Here is a 17,750-nt window from a genome sequence, read left to right on the forward strand (position 1 = left end):
GCCAGGTCTCAAGGCTTCAGCTAATGTTTCCACTTTTAAAATGCCGCATAGTCTCTCGCAGGCATAAAAAATTGGTGTATGCCTTGCTATCCTACGCAGAAGAAAATGTTAGAAGCAGGTGGCTTAACCTTCGGAACAGGAGAGCCAGACCTTTGAGAATAGCTTGCCCCCTTGACTTCTCACCCTCAAATAACTCCTTGGCTAACATCCTAAAACTTTGGGTCAAAGCGTGAGAACTGGCAATTTTGTACCTGATTAAAGACACTATACGTATCTGCCTTGCCTGGAGTGCAAACCTGGGCAGTGTGTATGGAGGTCCTGGGGTGCCCAGACAACAAGACAGCCCCCCCCATGTCACTGATGTGGTTCAAAGAAAAGGGCAATATTTGGCACCAAATTGGCCGCAGGAGTTGCTGGAAGGAGACACACAAGGCACCATCCAGCTGTCTTAGGGACTCCACTCTGGATTAGTGTAGGGTTTACTCCTTAGCCTTTTCTTCCAAAGATGTCCCTCAAGGTGGCAGAGGTTTAGGACCAGAGTTTTCCTTCTCCTAGCTGGGCTACCTTCCCAGGTTGATGAGCCCCATCTGCCCCTCACTTCCATCTACTACAGCATGCGCAGAAAATGAACAACTTCCATACACACAAAAGGAGACAATTTACTCCGAGCATTTAACTTCTTTCCTTTATATAAATTGGACCAAACATAAATTCATCAACGTTTGCAGCACGTAAAGTAGACAACAGGAGGTGGTGGGAGGCATCACTGGCGTTCTCAGATCTCCCCCTTCTTAAAGAGTTAGCAGCAGCATTTATGTGTCACTTTGCACTTCAACTGTGACAGATGTGCCAAAGTCACAAATTGACAGATTAGAGAGGTGAAAACAGGGTGATAAAACCCAAGAGCCTAGGAACAGGGTGGAGGCATGAAAGAGGAATTTCAGATTTGAGCTACGTGAGATAGATATTCATGACAATAACTACACAGCAGCTCCTTCAGCAGTGTGGCCTATTATGCCAGAGCTTTCCCACCCCTGTTGTGTTTCATTGGCTGCTATATCGCACTGGCAGGGAAACTTAACAGCATAATCAGGCCATCATATACATTCTGTATTACTAACTAGGAGAGGAGATTGTGCAGGTCTAAGTATGCTAATTGCAAGGGATCAGGGTTTTTTTTTTAAGCATGTGTGTTCATATGAGCAATCTAACCTGAATTAAACATCTCAAGTCCCACAGGTTTGCAGCAGGAGAATTAAGCAAGTATTTCAATCTTGAACTCAACAGATCTTGAAAATGCTTCCTTGTATAGCTGGGTAATGCTTGAGAATAGATGGTTTAGTTGGGGTTTTTTTTTTTTTTAAGTTCTTGCAGTTCTGCAGAGAGAATTATAACCATTGACTAAACAGCTTTGAAGAAGTAAGTTCTCACTGTATCACTAGCCTGTTCTGAACTATGCTGAGTTTCATGCTAGCCTTCAAAAAGAAAAAAGCCAAAGCAACCGGCAGGTAGGTAGACTCAAGTGATGGCAGATCTCGTAAAAGACATGGGCTCTCTTTTCTCCTTTGTCCAAAGATCTGGTCTGGCTTGAGGAGATCTGTTCCACTGCAGGTGACAGCCCTGCCCTTATAGCTGCTATAATAAAAGAGAAGGCCCAAATCTCTGTTGTACAGGTTGCTATGGATCATGGGTGGGACTTGAACAAGCTCTACATCACCATTCTACTGGCCAACCGCGTGGACCTTAACACCAAAAGATGAACAGCTTCAAGCTAAGCCAAGCCTCCACTTTCAAGCCCACATTTGGGCAGCAGTGTGAGACAGAGAAGGGGACAGCTGCAGAAGTGCTGTGGAAATTCTCCTACATATTGTGCGAAAAGGGAACAGCTTTCTACACTAGTCCCTAAGACTATAGTTTGAAGGTGTCTTGAGGTCCTTCAGAGCTTGCTGCACAGTATGAACTCTATCCAGACTGGTTAAGATAGGATTTCAATGAGGGCAGGACAAGATACTAGCTCATCCTGGCTCACAGTTAAAGCGGGTTATGGGGACCTGGCAGGAGGAAGATAGCTTATGTTCCAGGATGAACCACTAAAGATCAGAAGAAAGGAGATGGGGGAGGGCTTCATCCTTGTCAGTTACATATAAGGACAGAAACTCAGCAGTCACATTAAGACAAAATCCATTCTGGTCTTTTTCAAAAACGGGAGAGGCTCCCCAAGCAGGAAGGCTGATTCACCCAAATTAATTTAGCAAGCACCTTGTTCTCCTCACCTCCTTAAAGTGGCTCAGATTCTTGCTTATAAGGCTTCTTGTGTGTTGGCAACCCAAATCACCTTGCTGTGTTTCATCCTCTCCCCACCTACCAAGGTAATTAAACTAGAGTAGGAGGTGGAAGCAGGGAGAGCGAGAATTAAGGGTGGGCGGGCAGGTTTGGACCAGAGAAAAGAGAGACTTAAAGTATGACACAAGGTGGTCGGCTCTTGGTGATCTTCTCGAGGGGCTCCCCGTTGCCAGCCCTGCGGATGGCTTCAATGAGCTGCAAGAAGAGAAGGGAGAAACCCGGAAGTGTGAATTCTTCATATACAGCTAAAGGATCTGAATATGTTATTGAATGAAAGTCACCTGTTGAAAGAACTTCCTCTTAAGGTACTCCAGCAATACATAACCATAGAGTCATAAACACCCATATGCATACTCCTTCCTTCCTTCTCCATAAGCTCACCTCTAGAAACTGAAGTTAGTTTTTGCAACTAATGCTGCACACTTTAGCAGCTGATCAATCAACAGGGTTGTTTCCAACTAAATTTTACTCAGAGTAGACTCAGAGATTAATGGACCTAAGTAATCTATTTATTTAAATGGTGAAGCCCAGAATTAAGAGCATACTAGTTTTTCTATTTTGCTTTTAGGGGATTTTTTAAAAAATCAAATATTAAAGCTGTCTTCATTTTCTAAAAAAAAATTGGAAGTTAGAAAAGCTTATTTTTATTAAGCTGGGACTTATTTCAAAGAGGCACCAATACAGAACTTTTGGTGGCACACAAAGCTATTTAAGTTTAATGAGCTGTCTGCCTTTTAAGATTTTGAAACACCACTTATAATACTCCAAAACTGTGACAGATCTTTAGACCAAGGGAGCCCGATTAAGAGTGCAGCTGTCTTTTTAACAAAAACAAGCATCTTCAAGATGTAACAGATCTTAAAGATGTCAGGAGAAGCTGCAACTACTTGGATTAGGTTCAGCTTTGTATTCTTGTTATAAAAAAGCATGCCTAGACAACCCGTTGCTGTGCCCATAACCCAGGTTTAAGGTGCCATTTAGCTCCTAGCTTTCATATTTCAGTTCCTAACACTGCACGGTGCAGCTGTTACCATAGTGGCTGAAACATCCTCCCCAAACTGTGGACTTGAACTGCTGCAGGGGGTGGGGACTTACATCTTTCTCATAAGGGAATCCTCCATTTTCAAGTTTGGAGAAGATCAACTGCCCATTTATTTCTATTTCAAAAGCACCTGTAAGGGGGGCAAAAAAAAGACAATATAGCACGAGGAGAAACGTTGCTCCAGCTTTATAGCAACCGCTCATCGCCATTTAATTGCCCAGGTATTGGGCAGTATATTAAGAGGACAAAAATATCACAAAGCAAAGACCAAACCCATAGAAGCCACGTGGCTTGAAGAGCAAGAAGGTCCAAGTTGGCAGGGGTGAAAATAGGCTCTTTTTCACCCAGGTCAAAAACCCAGTTTGGAAAAACAAAACAAAACAAAACCGCGCGTGTTTGCATACACATACATACGCACACAGAGGCTGGGAGCTTCAATTTCACCCCTCTGGAGGCTTAACCCGGGGCAGAAACCTAGCTAGCCCACTCCACTCCACCCCACCCCACCCAGCTACAGCTCTGCTAGATGGCACACTAGGAAGTGAGCCCAAGCCACATGGGAAATGAGAAGGCACACCATCTCTCTCCTGTCATTTGGGCTGCGTACACACTACGCCTTTAAGGCACATTTGAAGCACCATTCCGCCCATCAAATAATTCTGGGCACTGTAGTTTGTTAAGGGTTGCTGGGAATTTTAACTCTAAACTACAATGCCCAGAATTCTTTGGGAGTGCAAACGTGCTTCAAATGTGCTTTAAAGGTATAGTGTTCACACTGCCCTACTCTCTCCTTTTGGTTACGAAACTCCCAACTCCCAGGGAGGCCATAGGTTAGGAAGCTTCAGACTGTGTTCCTGAGATGCCTGGGGTTCCGCAATGAGAAGATTAGCAACGGTCGACAAAGGGATCTGAAATACTGCTGGTGCCCATTGCAACTGAGCTTCCTTTGCTAATGGGCAGCCACAGGGGGGAAAAAAGGTTGATTATATTCTAGGGCACAGGTCTTCAGCTGGCGGGTCAACAGACAGATCCCGTCAGATCTGTATGGCTGCCTCCACAACTGGAACCCAGCGATGCTAACAGAACCAACCCATTTCTAGAGCATTATTGAGCACACTTATGAGGCTAACATCCCACACAATCCTCATTTTAACCTCACAGGAATTCTGAATGATGTTCACCCTCATCATACTATGAATGGGGTTCTTACTCACTGCTGCTACTGTCAGCATGGAAAGTTTCAGAGACCATACCTGTCCCTCCAAGCCGGGATTCGATCTCCACATCAGGAAATTCTTCTTTTACTGCACTTTCCAGCTCTAGGTAGGCAGACTCAAAGCCACAAGGTTTGCTAGGAAGAGAAATTTGGTTAGGTTGCCAAATGGAAGCTGAAGATCGCAACAATGAACGGAGAGGAGGACTTGTGAATGGAGTCGGGGGGGGGATAAAATATTTGCTATTTGTATGTGACTGCTTTTGTTTAAAGGCAGCACTGAAGTGGAACACCTGTTCAGATGTGACTGGCCTTTGAAAAAGGCAAAAACTTGCACAAAGAGCTTGATCCTGGCCCACATTCTGCAGGATCCCTGGTTGTGTACCTTTGTAACAGAACAGTGCTGAATGACTTCAGGACAGATCCTGAAGCTGAGGCTCCAATACTTTGGCCACCTCATGAGAAGAGAAGACTCCCTGGAAAAGACCCTGTTGTTGGGAAAGATGGAGGGCACAAGGAGAAGGGGATGACAGAGGAAGAGATGGTTGGACAGTGTTCTCGAAGCTACCAACATGAGTCTGACCAAACTGCGAGAAGCAGTGGAAGACAGGAGTGCCTGGTGTGCTCTGGTCCATGGGGTCACGAAGAGTCGGACATAATGACTAAACAACAACAACAAAAGTGCTGAATGAAGTACAGTTGTGGAGTCTGATCTGAAGTTTCAGGGCTTCTTCCTTCTTCCCAACAACTCCGGAAAAGTAAAATACAATGCAGTGAGCCCAAACCAAGAGGGCAGGCTACCTGTTCCTTGTCTTGTTGAGGGTTCTGCCACTGGCTTCCCCGTCACCCCACCCTCAATCTATACATCATTGGAAGCACCAGGCACTAGGCTAAGCTTTTCTACTGGTTTACATGAGTCATCCTACTCTTGCTAGCTTAGTCCACTTTGTCTGCCCCGTCCACACATTGATCTGCCAGTGAGACTAGACCAAGTGAAGCCAGAATCCATCCATTCTAGCTTTGTCCCCCAACTCTACCTTCTGGCCAAGTTATGTAAAGGCAACATTGATGCTTAGGGCAATGAAGGTGACGTGCAGTGCCAACCCTGGGCTGTTGATAAGCAGGAAGACAAGCAAGTAGCAGGTTAACAAAGGGCAGGCTGAGGTTGGTGGGGCTGTACTCCTGTTCTCCATAATGGACCAGCTTTCCCTGACTTAAGGCTCCCTTTGGTTTTTTCCTAGGGGCAGCCTCAAGTTCATCCTGACTAATGGCAGCCTGTTGATAGCTCTGTCAGGAGAGCATAAGACTACTAATCTCATGGTTGCATGTTGAAGCCCCATACTGGGCAAAAAGACTCCATCATGGATGGGGGCTGGACTAGATGACCCTCACGGTCCCTTCCAATTCTATTATTTTTATTTTTTGGAAGGGGTGAGTGACAAATAAAGGTGTAACACTCGCTTTGGAAGCTTTTCTGGGCAGGCCTTTGTCCTCCTGGTTGCGAGGAGTCTTTCAACCTTGGCTCCCCAGGAGTTGCAGGCAGGGCTGGATTTAGGTTGGATGAGGCCCTAAGCTACTGAATGGGGCCTTTTTATGTCCAGCTGTCCTTTGTAAACAACAAATTGTCGCTGTTTTTGTGTTGAATATATGCTATATGGTAATTTATGGACCTAATAGGTTTCTAAAGCCATTTGCACATAACAAAATATGTATTTTATCAAAGTAATTGTTGAACTGAAATACAATGGAGCCCTAAGCTATAAACTTGTTTAGCTTATACGTAAATTTGGCACTGCTGGACTTCAGCTCTTGTCCCCCCCGTCCCCCCACTCGCCACCATCTAACGCTGAAAAGCGCAGAGGAAGAAAAGAGTGCAACGAGGGAGGGGCGTGGCTAAATCGAAGCTGGGCGGGGCCAAGCAGTCAACCGCGGAGTCTTTCAAAAAGAGTGGGCGTGGCCCGAGACGGAAAGTGGGCGTGGCCATGCACTCCCGAGCCTCCTTGCTTCTTCCTCTCTCACCAGTATTCCACCACGATCCGAACTCCCGCTCCGGTGGCTGCCGGGGCTTCCGCAGCTGGCTCGCCGGATCCGCTCATCGCGCCGCCTCCCAGGGAGCCAGCCAGCAGGCCCAGTCAGTCCCTCCCAAGCCGCAGCGTCGAGAACGTGAGGCGCGCTTCCGTCGGGTGCGGCGTCACGTGCGTGGGGCGGGGAGAGAGGCCGGGTGAGACGAGGGCTTCCGGGTTTCCGCCTCTCGGCGGGAGGTCGGGTTGTGACGCACTCGGGCGCGCCGGCGATCCTCGCGTCACGCGGAAGGGGCGGTTTCCAAGGTTTTCCTCCCCCTCCCCTCTACACGCACGCACGCACATCTTGCTCTCGCGTTCTCTTCCGCCTCCCGCGAAGAGAGCGCCGAGCGTTTTGGTGCCCCCTGGTGGCTCTTAGCGGGAAGTGCAGGCTGCTTTGCCTCGCCCTCTCGCCTTCCACAGGTAGCTACCATGGGTCTGACCCTTTCACTTTGTAGGGTCTGGGTTCTCCCCCCCCCCCACAGACCACTCTTCCCACCCCACCCCCCACAACGGAGTTCAGGCAGGTGCTCCTGCACCGTGAAGGGTTGTGCAAAAGAAGAATTCAACAGGTGTAGCTTGCAAGGCGAGCTGCACCTGACGAAATTCCTTCTGACACGCGCTGTTTGGAAACTGGTCCCCTTAGGCAGGTTCCCTCCTTTCCTTGGGTTCCCTACTCCCATCATCCATGACTACAGGTCCTGCTAGCAAGGGATAATGGGAGTTGTAGTCCAACGACAGTTGAAGACCCAAGTTTAAGAAACACTGATAGGTCCTATGCACCCTTACCAGGGAATAATTCGAGTTGAACTCATTGGGCTTACTTTTGAATAGACACAGATAAGGACGCACAATAAAACCTCATACCTTGGCATAAGCTCTGTTAAACGGTTGTACATACTTAAAGCATGCAATAGTGTCACTCCATATGAGTAATGCAAAACACATGCAAGTGACCATATGCAATGAAACGTGATCTTTAAATTCACAGATGTACAACCATTTGAGATGATATGTGCAGCAAGTTCCATGGTAGACCCATGCTAGACATGTCAGGAGAGGGGTAAGTAAACCAGTATTAAAAATTATTACATGTAAACGTAATCATGGAGACTTCTTCCCTCCCCAATAAATCAGATGCTTAAGAGTCTAGTATTAGGCTACTTCTACACTATGAAATGATTGTAGCCTTAAAGTAGCTTCACTAGTATGTGTTCACCCATGGGAATTTTATAAGGCTGCATAGACAAACAGATTTCTGGCCTTTCCACCAAACTAAACTTTTTGGTACTCCTTGAGAGGAAGGAAGCCATGGGAGATGGGCCAAACAATTGTTACACAGTATTCCAATCTCCACTGAGCATTGTGCAAGATGTCAGGGGTTCCAGGTACTTACTCAGAGTCCGTGTTTCCTTTGGGGAATAAGGCACAGCAGAGACTGTGGTGTCTTTATGATGTATGGTTTATTTACACATATAGTGGTACCTCAGGTTACATACGCTTCAGGTTATATACTCCGCTAACCCAGAAATAACGCTTCATGTTAAGAACTTTGCTTCAGGATAAGAACAGAAATCGTGCTCTGGCGGCGCAGCGGCAGCGGGAGGCCCCATTAGCTAAAGTGGTGCTTCAGGTTAAGAACAGCCCTCCGGAACGAATTAAGTACGTAACCAGAGGTACCGCTGTATATGCTACCTGAGCCTATGGCGGAGGGAGTTCTGAGCAACACATCCCAGGCAGCACCAGCTTCTTCCAAAGGCAACAACACCCCTGCCCTGCAGTCACCATTCTGCATACCAACACAGCTTACAGCCCAAGATGATGAGTTTCCATGACATTTTAAAGCTAGGATGCAAGCCTTGGTACCAGAGCTGCATTATCCAAAGCTTTATTCATTTCCCCTTGTACTCCTGAGGCACGAAGCAGTTTTCAGAAACACGCAAATGCACCTGTAAACCTTTAACACTATTTATTATTTATCTCCCCGAGATTTCTCGCCATTCGCCTTCTCCCTCCAGACTGTCCAGTTTTTCCTCTTTCCCTTTAACTGTTTATTGTCAGAGGGTAGCAATCCTCTTCCGCAAGTGTCAAGCCAGGGCAGAAGAAGGGGTGCAGCATCTCTTGAAAGTCGCCCGTGACCGTGCAGATTTTCACCATGTTCTCTGCACTGTAAAACCCAACCTTGCCGTTTTCGTAGTCTAGGAGCACTCCAACCTTTGAGGGGCTGTGGCTGGGAGCCAGAAGCACCGGGGTTGAGCTCAAGGCATAGAAATGGTCTCCTGGCGCTTTCTTGAGGACCCAGTATCCATTTTCAGGAGTGAGGTTCTCCACTGCCTTGCGGTTGACGCGGCAGCTGGCTACCCCAAGGACCCAGTTGGTTTTCTGCCCAACGCTCACCTCCCAGTAATGCTTACCTGACTGGAAGCCCTGTGAGCAGAGGACATAGAGGCAGGGCTGAAAACGCCATAGGCTGTTCGGGACTGCCTGGCAGCGAGGGCTCAGCTTGACCGATTTCAAGTCTGCAGAAACAATCAGGTGAGGGTGGGCGCTGCTGTCATCAAGGGTGAGGTCCTGCAGTGCGCAGTGCGCTGCTCTCTTCAGCATCTGCCTGCAAATGGAATACTTTAGGGGTGGGCTACACAGCACATCTGGTCCACAGAACCTCATCTCCCTGCTGTGCTTGGCCACCTGCATCCGTAGTTGCTCCAGTCGGATCTCGGTCATGCGCATGTAGTTTCCGCTGGTGTTGTCGGCCACACTGAGGTTGTCCGCCAGTTCCAGAGCAGAGGATGCTGCCTCGGCAACATCCATCAGCTTGTTCTCCAGGAAGCACAGGTGTTTCTCTTCCTCTCGGTCTATTTTGGCCATAAGAGACGACTCCTCATCGTACAGGAAGTCATGCAGCTCCTTGAATCCCGTTGCCACTTTCTCTTGGAAGCAATGCAGAGCTTTCAGAGTAATTTGGATCTTCTCTTTGTAGCCACTGCTGAGTTTTTCTGCTTCCTCATGCAGGCCCAGGGCATTCTGAACCACCTCTTCTGCTTCCTTTCCGCTGTCGGCACCTGCTGTCGGTGATTCCATTGTGGAGGCTGGCGGTTCTTTTTAGCTTCAGGAAAGCTGTTGGAAACAGTGGCGTTAATATAATCAGAAGGATTTTATTAGCTCCTTCTCTAAACCCAGAAAACCGGCCACTTTTTCGAGGTTTCTTCTGACACTTATCTTCTGGCCTTTTATAATCAGCTGAGGAATAAATAGGTTTCCTTTTCCCAGGGTTAATGTCCACACCCAGGTCAGAGTTTCGTTTTCTTCTTCCTGCCCCTCCCCGTAGAAAAGCTTCTTTTACATTCTCAAGCTACATGTTGCTCATTTCAAATGCATATTTTCCTCCACCTGCTTTTGTACTTTAAAATGTCTTAGGCTTCTGAGTGGAGAAAACTGGGCAGATGAAACAATATACATAATCAAAATACAACTTTACATAAACAAAATACAACTGGCTGACTGACCGAACCCAAAGGGTACTCATTAACGGCTCCTCTTCATCCTGGAGAGAAGTGGCTAGTGGTGTGCCACAGGGTTCTGTCTTGGGCCCAGTCTTATTCAACATCTTTATCAATGACTTGGATGATGGGCTTGAGGGTATCCTGATCAAGTTTGCAGATGATACCAAATTGGGAGGGGTGGCTAATACCCCAGAGGACAGGATCACACTTCAAAATGACCTTAACAGACTAGAGAACTGGGCCAAAGCAAACAAGATGAATTTTAACAGGGAGAAATGTAAAGTACAGGATGGGTGACACCTGGCTTGAGAGCAGTACATGTGAAAAGGATCTAGGAGTCTTGGTAGACCATAAACTTGACATGAGTCAACAGTGTGATGCAGCAGCTAAAAAAGCCAATGCAATTCTGGGCTGCATCAGTAGGAGTATAGCATCTAGATCAAGGGAAGTAATAGTACCACTGTATTCCGCTCTGGTCAGACCTCACCTGGAATACTGTGTCCAGTTCTGGGCACCACAGTTCAAGAAGGATACTGACAAGCTGGGACGTGTCCAGAGGAGGGCAACCAAAATGGTCAAAGGCCTGGAAACGATGCCTTATGAGGAACAGCTTAGGGAGCTGGGTATGTTTAGCCTGGAGAAGAGAAGGTTGAGGGGTGATATGATAGCCATGTTCAAATATATAAAAGGGTGTCATATGGAGGAGGGAGAAAGGTTGTTTTCTGCTGCTCCAGAGAAGTGGACACGGGGCAATGGATTCAAACTACAAGAAAGAAGATTCCACCTAAACATTAGGAAGAACTTCCTGACAGTAAGAGCTGTTCGACAGTGGTATTTGCTGCCAAGGAGTGTGGTGGAGTCTCCTTCTTTGGAGGTCTTGAAGCGGAGGCTTGACAGCCATCTGTAAGGAATGCTTTGATGGTGTTTCCTGCTTGGCAGGGGGTTGGACTGGATGGCCCTTCTGGTCTCTTCCAACTCTATGATTCTATGATTCTAACTTCCCTCTTTTGTCCTTTTCTGCCTCAAAAATCGCTTCCTTATCTTTATCACACAGCTTGAAGAGGGTGATTTGCAGCTGGAAAAGGGACAGGAAGGGAAGGGTTAAACAACCACCTGCCACCTGCCCTCCTCCAGGCAGAATTTCACTGAATGTTTAAGAAGAGGGTTGTGGTGGTTTACAGGAGAGGGAAAGGGATGTAGGTGGAGGCCAGGCTGTTTGCAAACAGTTGTGGGGAATCATTTGCAAACCTTCCTGCTGCAGAATTTCTGTAGGCATGCAAAAACCTGTAAGATGCAGTGCAAGATGTTTTTCTTCCATCTAAAATGAAAGATGAAACACGGATAACTCAGGAAAATGATGTTTGAAGCACCTGCTCATTGTTAAATGGCAAACCCAACCCTCTACAGGGAGACTTTTTGGAATTCCCTTCCCCTGGAAATTTGTATTGCTTCTATATTACAAGCTTTCCAGCAATCTGTAATGACTGTTTTCTATTACAGGTATTTGACCTTTGGTTTTGGATTATTATTATTTTTTGCTTTCCTGCTCTGTTGTTGTGATTTTGTAATTCAGTGTTGGTTTTCTGCTCTTCTGCGCTAGAGAAACGTATAGCTTTGTTCACTACGCTTTTGCTTTGCAAACTGCTTGGAGCCGCCTTACAAATTACATTAAACAGGCAGAGGAATCAAAACCCCCCCGTCTACTACTCCAGACAGGGTTCGTATAGGGGCAGAGATGTCCCTTGGCGCAGCCCTGTCTGCTTCCACTGGTCTCTGCTGTTGACAGGCAAGCAAGGAGCGTCCCAATGTGCTCTCCAAAATGGCAGGTGGAAGCTACCGCCAGCGCCAGCGCTGCTGCTGGTAGCTAAGGGAAACCCCAGAGATGAGGCGTTTCAGGGGCAGGGCTGGCATAGATTCCACTGGATGCCATGCAGACCTTTCTCCTATCATGTGATGGCAGTGAGCCTGATCCAGACCATTTCACCACTGGGAGTAGATGCAGAGAAGGGGCCATTCCCCCTCCTTCCCACACCACACCTTCTCCCAGCTGGTGTGAGTGCTGGGCCAGAACCGTGGATGCAACAGGGACTGCTCTGCCCTGTCAAGTCCCACCACTGCCAGCCAGGAGTTAGGATTGCAGCCTAGGTTCCTCTGAGTTCACTAGACTTTACTCCCTTGGGGAATATGCAACCTTTGTTCTCATGTTTTCCCACAGGACGGATGCATATGGGCAGATCTGTTTTACCTAGTGCTGGTGCAAATGTGGGCAGCCTGGTCTGACTGTTATAGGAAAATCCTTGGGCTCACTTGGATTACCAAACAAACAAAGTCACCAGCCAGGAATATAGGAGCAAAACAGCAGCCAGCAGGCCTGGTCTTTATTCAAACAACTGTTGCAGCAGGACTTCCACCACATGGGAGAAACAGGAAGAAGCCCAGAACAAAGGATGGCTCCCACTTTTATCAGTTTCACAAAGATACCCACAACACCCCTAAAATTACATCATGCATACATCACAAATCCATCACACGTTGGGAGGGTCTGGCAACAGAAACCTGAGCGTCAGGGTTTGCCCTCCCCCCTTCCCTTGACCTCCACCATACACCCATCAAGTGATACAAAAGAGATATTTACACTGTTTGTCTTGATCTGGGTTTGCTGTTTTTTCTGGAATGGCTACCTGTCTGGCACTCAGGTATCAGGATGCCAGAGATTATCGCTCAGGCAGAGGGGCTGCAGAGTACTTTAGGGATTATGGCTGCCCCCATTCATGTCTCAAGCTCCCCTCTCGGTAGCCGTTTCCTTCCCAAACAGAACAACGTTGGAAATTGTGTGGTGTCGTGCGTTATGTGGTGCTTTGAGGAGACATTGTGTGTGTGTGTGTGTGTGTGTGTGTGTGTGAACAAAGGGGGGTGCACACTGCGTGCTGGAGGGGCAACCCCCCCATCATTATAAAAATTCCTGTAACACTGACCGAAAACCCTAGCTGTGGGGCAGAAGTGAGGGCAGAAAGCCTCGTAAGCTCATGGAAGCCATTTTGGATTCCCAGATCGAAGCTTTTGTTTATCCCACGTTAAGTCTTGTATTCCCCTTCTCTCCCACCTTTCCTTTTCTTAAAAAAAAAGTCTCCGCTGCACCTAATTAAAAGGAATAGGTTCTACTCCTGCATCACTCAAATCTTAAATCAGTTTGACTCGGTCTAATTATGGCAAAGTCATCAATCATAGCTACCATATTGTGCCTCGAGATTGGGAGACTTGTCGCCTGTTCATTCAGACGGGATAGTTTCCTTCCCTCTTTGGCTGCACCAACCCCTCCCCCTGCTGCCCCAAAGGCCGAGAGCGAAATGCAGCCAGTCTCTCTCTCTCTTTTTTGCAAGAACCATAATAAAAAAGCACCTCCCCGGATAAAGCGGGCATGTTCCCCTTGTTAAAAGTTTATCCGCTGAGGCCTGGTTTGGGAGAGATTTTGTTAACCCTCCCCGTGCCGGAGCAAACGTGGCTCACTGGAGAAGCACGAATGTGCGGCTAAGTGGCCTCGGGTTGCCTGAGCAGCTGGGTCTTTCTTCAAAAGCTGATCAAAAGTCCTGGTTGGCAAGGAAGCCCTCTCTCTCCCTCTCCCTCTCCCCCCACTCTCCTAGCCTGTAGTCCATGCTTGGCCTGACTTGGCCCTGCCAGCCTCAACCTCGAGGCAGACAGAAATAGCTTGGCACCATGTGGCTTTTGAGTCACTCAGCATCTCCAGACAGCTTCTGCTCCATAAGGATACCCAGGCAGATTCTGCCCTGCAGGCCACGCAGCCGACGTCACCGATGCCTTCTTCCCCAGATGGATCCTCCAGGCCGAGCTTGTGCAACGGGGACCGGGGAGCACGAAAACAGAAGTGGGTATGTTTAAGAAAGCAGGAGGAAGGGGCTGCTACAGAACGAGCCGTGCCGCCGGATGGGTCCCCTGCTAAGTCATCGCTATTCCGAACATCCAGCCCTGTCATCTTAGCCGAGTGTGAAGCATATGGGAGGACCAAGCGGGGAGGTGGAACCAGGGGGCGTGGAAAGAGCCCCTTCTGCGCAGCTGCGTGCCGAGTCACTTCGGAGTAAGGTGGGAAGCAGTCGTGGAGTCCCGGGGCCAGCCAATGGGGTGGCTCAGTTAAAGAGGATGACCTGGAGGCTCTCGCTTGTGGACCGCAGTATGCAGGAGACCCGGGGCTTGCGCTGGAGGAGAGCTGTGGGGGTTGTCTTCTGCTGCACCTGCCTGCGGAAGCGTGGCTCCCCAGGCGAGGGGCTTGCCTGCCCCCATCAGAAGAGAAGTCGCAGCTTTGCTCCCTGCTACAAGGTAACTCCCGATTTTTCGGAACTGGTGGCTGGTGTCTTAAAGAGGGTGAAAAAACCAGGTGCGGAAGCCATTCCCTTAAATTTGGAAGCCAACCTAGATGATTTGAAGGGGCTGCCTGTAATAACTCTGGGGTGAAGCAAAAAAGTTTTTGTATCTCTCCTTGCCAGGATGGAATTTGTTCCTTTTCTTAGGCAGTGGGTAATTCTTAAACGGGGTGGGGTGTTGGGACTCAATAGGGCGCCCTAAGCTGAGCTATGTGCTGGGCTGCGGCTGCTGAGATGTGAGGGGACAGCACTTTGCACATGCACAGCGACAGTCTCTTTATTCCAGGCTTGAACCTCAACACAAAATGCAAAGCTAAGGTCCTAAGTCATGCTAAGACTCACAAGAGTTTTAATAATGAGTGTGCACAAAATGACTTCTGTGGAGCACAGAGATTGTTCCCTATTCTGCTTACAGATCCCGAGAGTACTGTATATGAAGCTGCTCTTTTGAGGCAGACGTCAGCCATGAATTTGCATGTTGTCATACCTCTGATAATGTGAGTGGTTGCACATACGCAAGTTTGTCTAGAACGGAGGGGGTCGCAATTCAGCCAAAGAACACAGCTTTGTATGCAGGAGGTCCAAGATTTAATCTGCTCCATAAGTCTTCCTTGAAAAATGTGTTGTGTAACCGTGCTGGGAAAGACCTCTGCTTCAAGGCCTTGGGAAGGTGATGCTAGTTGGTGGTGCTGGCACTGGGCTGAATGGACTAGTGGTCTGCTGCCTATAAGGCAGATTCATACTTTTGCATCTTTGTGTATCTGTGTGGGGAAGTGTGCCAGTGTGGGAGCTGCTGTATGTCTGGGTGGAATTCAACTGAATGCTATGACGAATATTTCGTCTGTGCAGGCGTTGTAACTTGCCATATGAAACAATCCCCCCCTCCCCTCGCTGTTTGGGGGGAGGTTCTCCTGACACTCCCACCCCAAGCCAGTTTTGAGAGGCATGGAGGGGAGGGGGGAAGCCCCCTTTCACAAGTGGAAATCCTTGTGCAATGGATGAAGACTTATTAGGTGAATCCTGCCCCATGGGTTCTAATGAATTATGTCCACCTGTGTAATAGGTCGTGTTGACTGATCTTGCATATTCACGTATTTGCGAATGAAAACATGCTTTCTGTTTTGAATATAGATGCCTCCCCGCTTGCATGTGGTCAGCACACGTGCTTCCGCTGACACGCGTGCCAAAAATGGCGCCAAAAGGGGTGCTTGTTTAGTACCAAGAAACTACACATCTATGCTTTGTTGCTGGCTTATGAACTTTGGCTCGTTCTAACTATGGTCTAGCATTACGTGCAAACCCAGCTCCTTCCTTTAACCATGGTTTGTTTGGCCACCCCCTGCAAACAATGGCCAAGGTAAACAGGCATGAGGCAACAGCTGCTGCAAAACAAACTAAACTTTTTTGGGGGGGAAACGAGACATGGTTTGCTTGATTGCTGGCGCAACAACTTGTGGTTTGTTTAACAAGCTTAGTGTTAAATAACCTTAGTGTTACGCGGGAGCCAGTTTGGTGCCTCTTCCTCCAAATTCTATGCTCAAGCTGTGCATTTCCCTAGTTTTATTTTTGGCATTTTATTTTTTGCTCAAAAATGCATGGCTCGTCCACCATTCCGTTTGGCCTGTGACTTCTAGGGCTGGGTCTGAGAAGTTTTCCTTTTGTTCCTCTGTTTTCCTAGGGTGAATTCTCTGTTTACTGCTGAATTGGAGCAAACATCAACTGGGTTTTCTGCATACTGGTGTTTGATTCAGCAGTAAGCAGTGGGTTTTCCCAGGGAAAGTGGTAGGACAAAAGGAAAACCTCTGGGGCCAGTGCTGAAAAGTCACAGGCCAAACAGAAGAAATTGCGGGACAAATGGAAGTCAAAATGAGTCATTAGGAGGCACTAGGAGGCATACAGGTATGTCAGTGGTTGCTGAGCTAATATGGTACCTGCACATGTTTCAAAGGAGCCAGGCTTGTCACCTTTTTTCCCTCTTGCGGCAGACAGCAATGCAACAGGTGAACTTTCCCCAGCATGTGAGATGAAAAACCTAATTTGTTTAATTTCTGCCTGTATTGCAGCTTGGAATAATAGAATTGTAGAGGGGGGGGACCACGAGTGTCTTCTAGCCCAAACCCCTGCAATGCAGTAATATTTTTGCCCAACATGGGGCTCAAACCCACAACCCTGAGATTAAGAGTCTCATGCTCTACCGATGGAGCTGTCCCAGGGGAAAGCACTGCCTTTGGGGGGAAATGTAGTGACTCTGAGGAAAGGTGGGGGTGGGGATGTACCACAACAGAACCACGAGAAACAACCCTCAAGGTGATGCTATAATGTAGGAAGGCTTATTTTTGCAGCATGAAAACTGGTAGAAGCCCAGTGAATTTTGCAACCTGAAATTCTCTTCCTTCAAAGTGATCATTAATCATAATGTACTGGGTTTTTTAAAATTATTGCCAGCCATAGGGAAAAGCGGACCTGACCTTAATTACACACATACACACACACACACAGAGAGAGAGAGGTTATCTGAAAATGAACTACAGTCATACCTTGGAAGTCAAACGGAATCCGTTCTGGAAGTCCGTTCGACTTCCAAAATGTTCGGAAACCAAAGTTCAGCTTCCGATTGGCTGCAGGAAGCTCCTGCAGCCAATTGGAAGCTGCGGAAGCCCCATCGGACGTTTGGCTTCCAAAAATAGTTCGCAAACCGGAATAGACACTTCCGGGTTTGCGGCATTCGGGAGCCAAAATATCCGAGTACCAAGGCGTTCGGGATCTAAGGTACGACTATTGTAATGCTCTCTACATAGGATTGCCTTTGAAGGGACTACAGACACTTCCACTTATGCAAAACTCCACCACCACAGTGCTTGTGGGGACTAGGCAGTTGGTCACATCACACCAGTTTTGCACCAGTTACATTGATTACTTATTCATTTTCATTTTAACTGCTAGTACTAACCTTTAAAGGGAATTTTGGAGGACTGCCTGGACCTATATGAACCTGCCTGTGCCCTAAGAGCCAGTGTGGTGTAGTGGTTAAGAGCAGTAGACTCCTAATCTGGGGAACCGGGTTCGCGTCTCCACTCCTCCACATGCAGCTGCTGGGTGACCTTGGGCTAGTCACACTTCTTTGAAGTCTCTCAGCCCCACTCACCTCACAGAGTGTTTGTTGTGGGGGAGGAAGGGAAAGGAGAATGTTAGCCGCTTTGAGACTCCTTTGGG

The 17,750-nt window shown here is 47.8% G+C and overlaps 3 protein-coding genes across 4 annotated transcripts in view; 1 reads left to right on the top strand and 2 right to left on the bottom strand.

Annotated features, from left to right (window-relative positions):
* Positions 1-667: 667 nt before the first annotated feature.
* Positions 668-6,779, bottom strand: MIEN1 (migration and invasion enhancer 1). The gene is made up of 4 exons (XM_033168842.1): positions 6,618-6,779; positions 4,639-4,736; positions 3,439-3,515; positions 668-2,538 (listed from the first exon to the last, which is right to left on the bottom strand). Exons 1-4 carry the CDS (start codon positions 6,692-6,694, stop codon positions 2,455-2,457), a joined length of 336 nt encoding a protein of 111 aa, XP_033024733.1. The 5' UTR covers positions 6,695-6,779; the 3' UTR covers positions 668-2,454.
* An 875-nt stretch (positions 6,780-7,654) lies between these two features.
* Positions 7,655-17,750, top strand: part of GRB7 (growth factor receptor bound protein 7) — an 83,713-nt gene continuing 73,617 nt past the window's right edge. The window contains exon 1 of one of the 2 annotated variants that reach the window (XM_033168837.1): positions 7,655-7,721. Coding sequence is in view for 1 of the 2 variants with exons in the window: in XM_033168836.1 (XP_033024727.1) it covers positions 14,173-14,493 (321 nt within the window). In the remaining variant the exon portion in view is untranslated. Of the gene's footprint in view, positions 7,722-14,003; positions 14,494-17,750 lie in introns of those variants that run through there. The other variant, XM_033168836.1, reaches the window with a different exon arrangement.
* LOC117057998 (zinc-binding protein A33-like) lies at positions 8,651-9,940 on the bottom strand. The gene has a single exon (XM_033168841.1). The coding sequence runs from the start codon at positions 9,737-9,739 to the stop codon at positions 8,702-8,704; it is 1,038 nt and encodes a 345-aa protein (XP_033024732.1). The 5' UTR covers positions 9,740-9,940; the 3' UTR covers positions 8,651-8,701.

Source organism: Lacerta agilis, chromosome 14, assembly GCF_009819535.1.
Source record: "Lacerta agilis isolate rLacAgi1 chromosome 14, rLacAgi1.pri, whole genome shotgun sequence".
NCBI classification, from domain to species: domain Eukaryota; kingdom Metazoa; phylum Chordata; class Lepidosauria; order Squamata; family Lacertidae; genus Lacerta; species Lacerta agilis.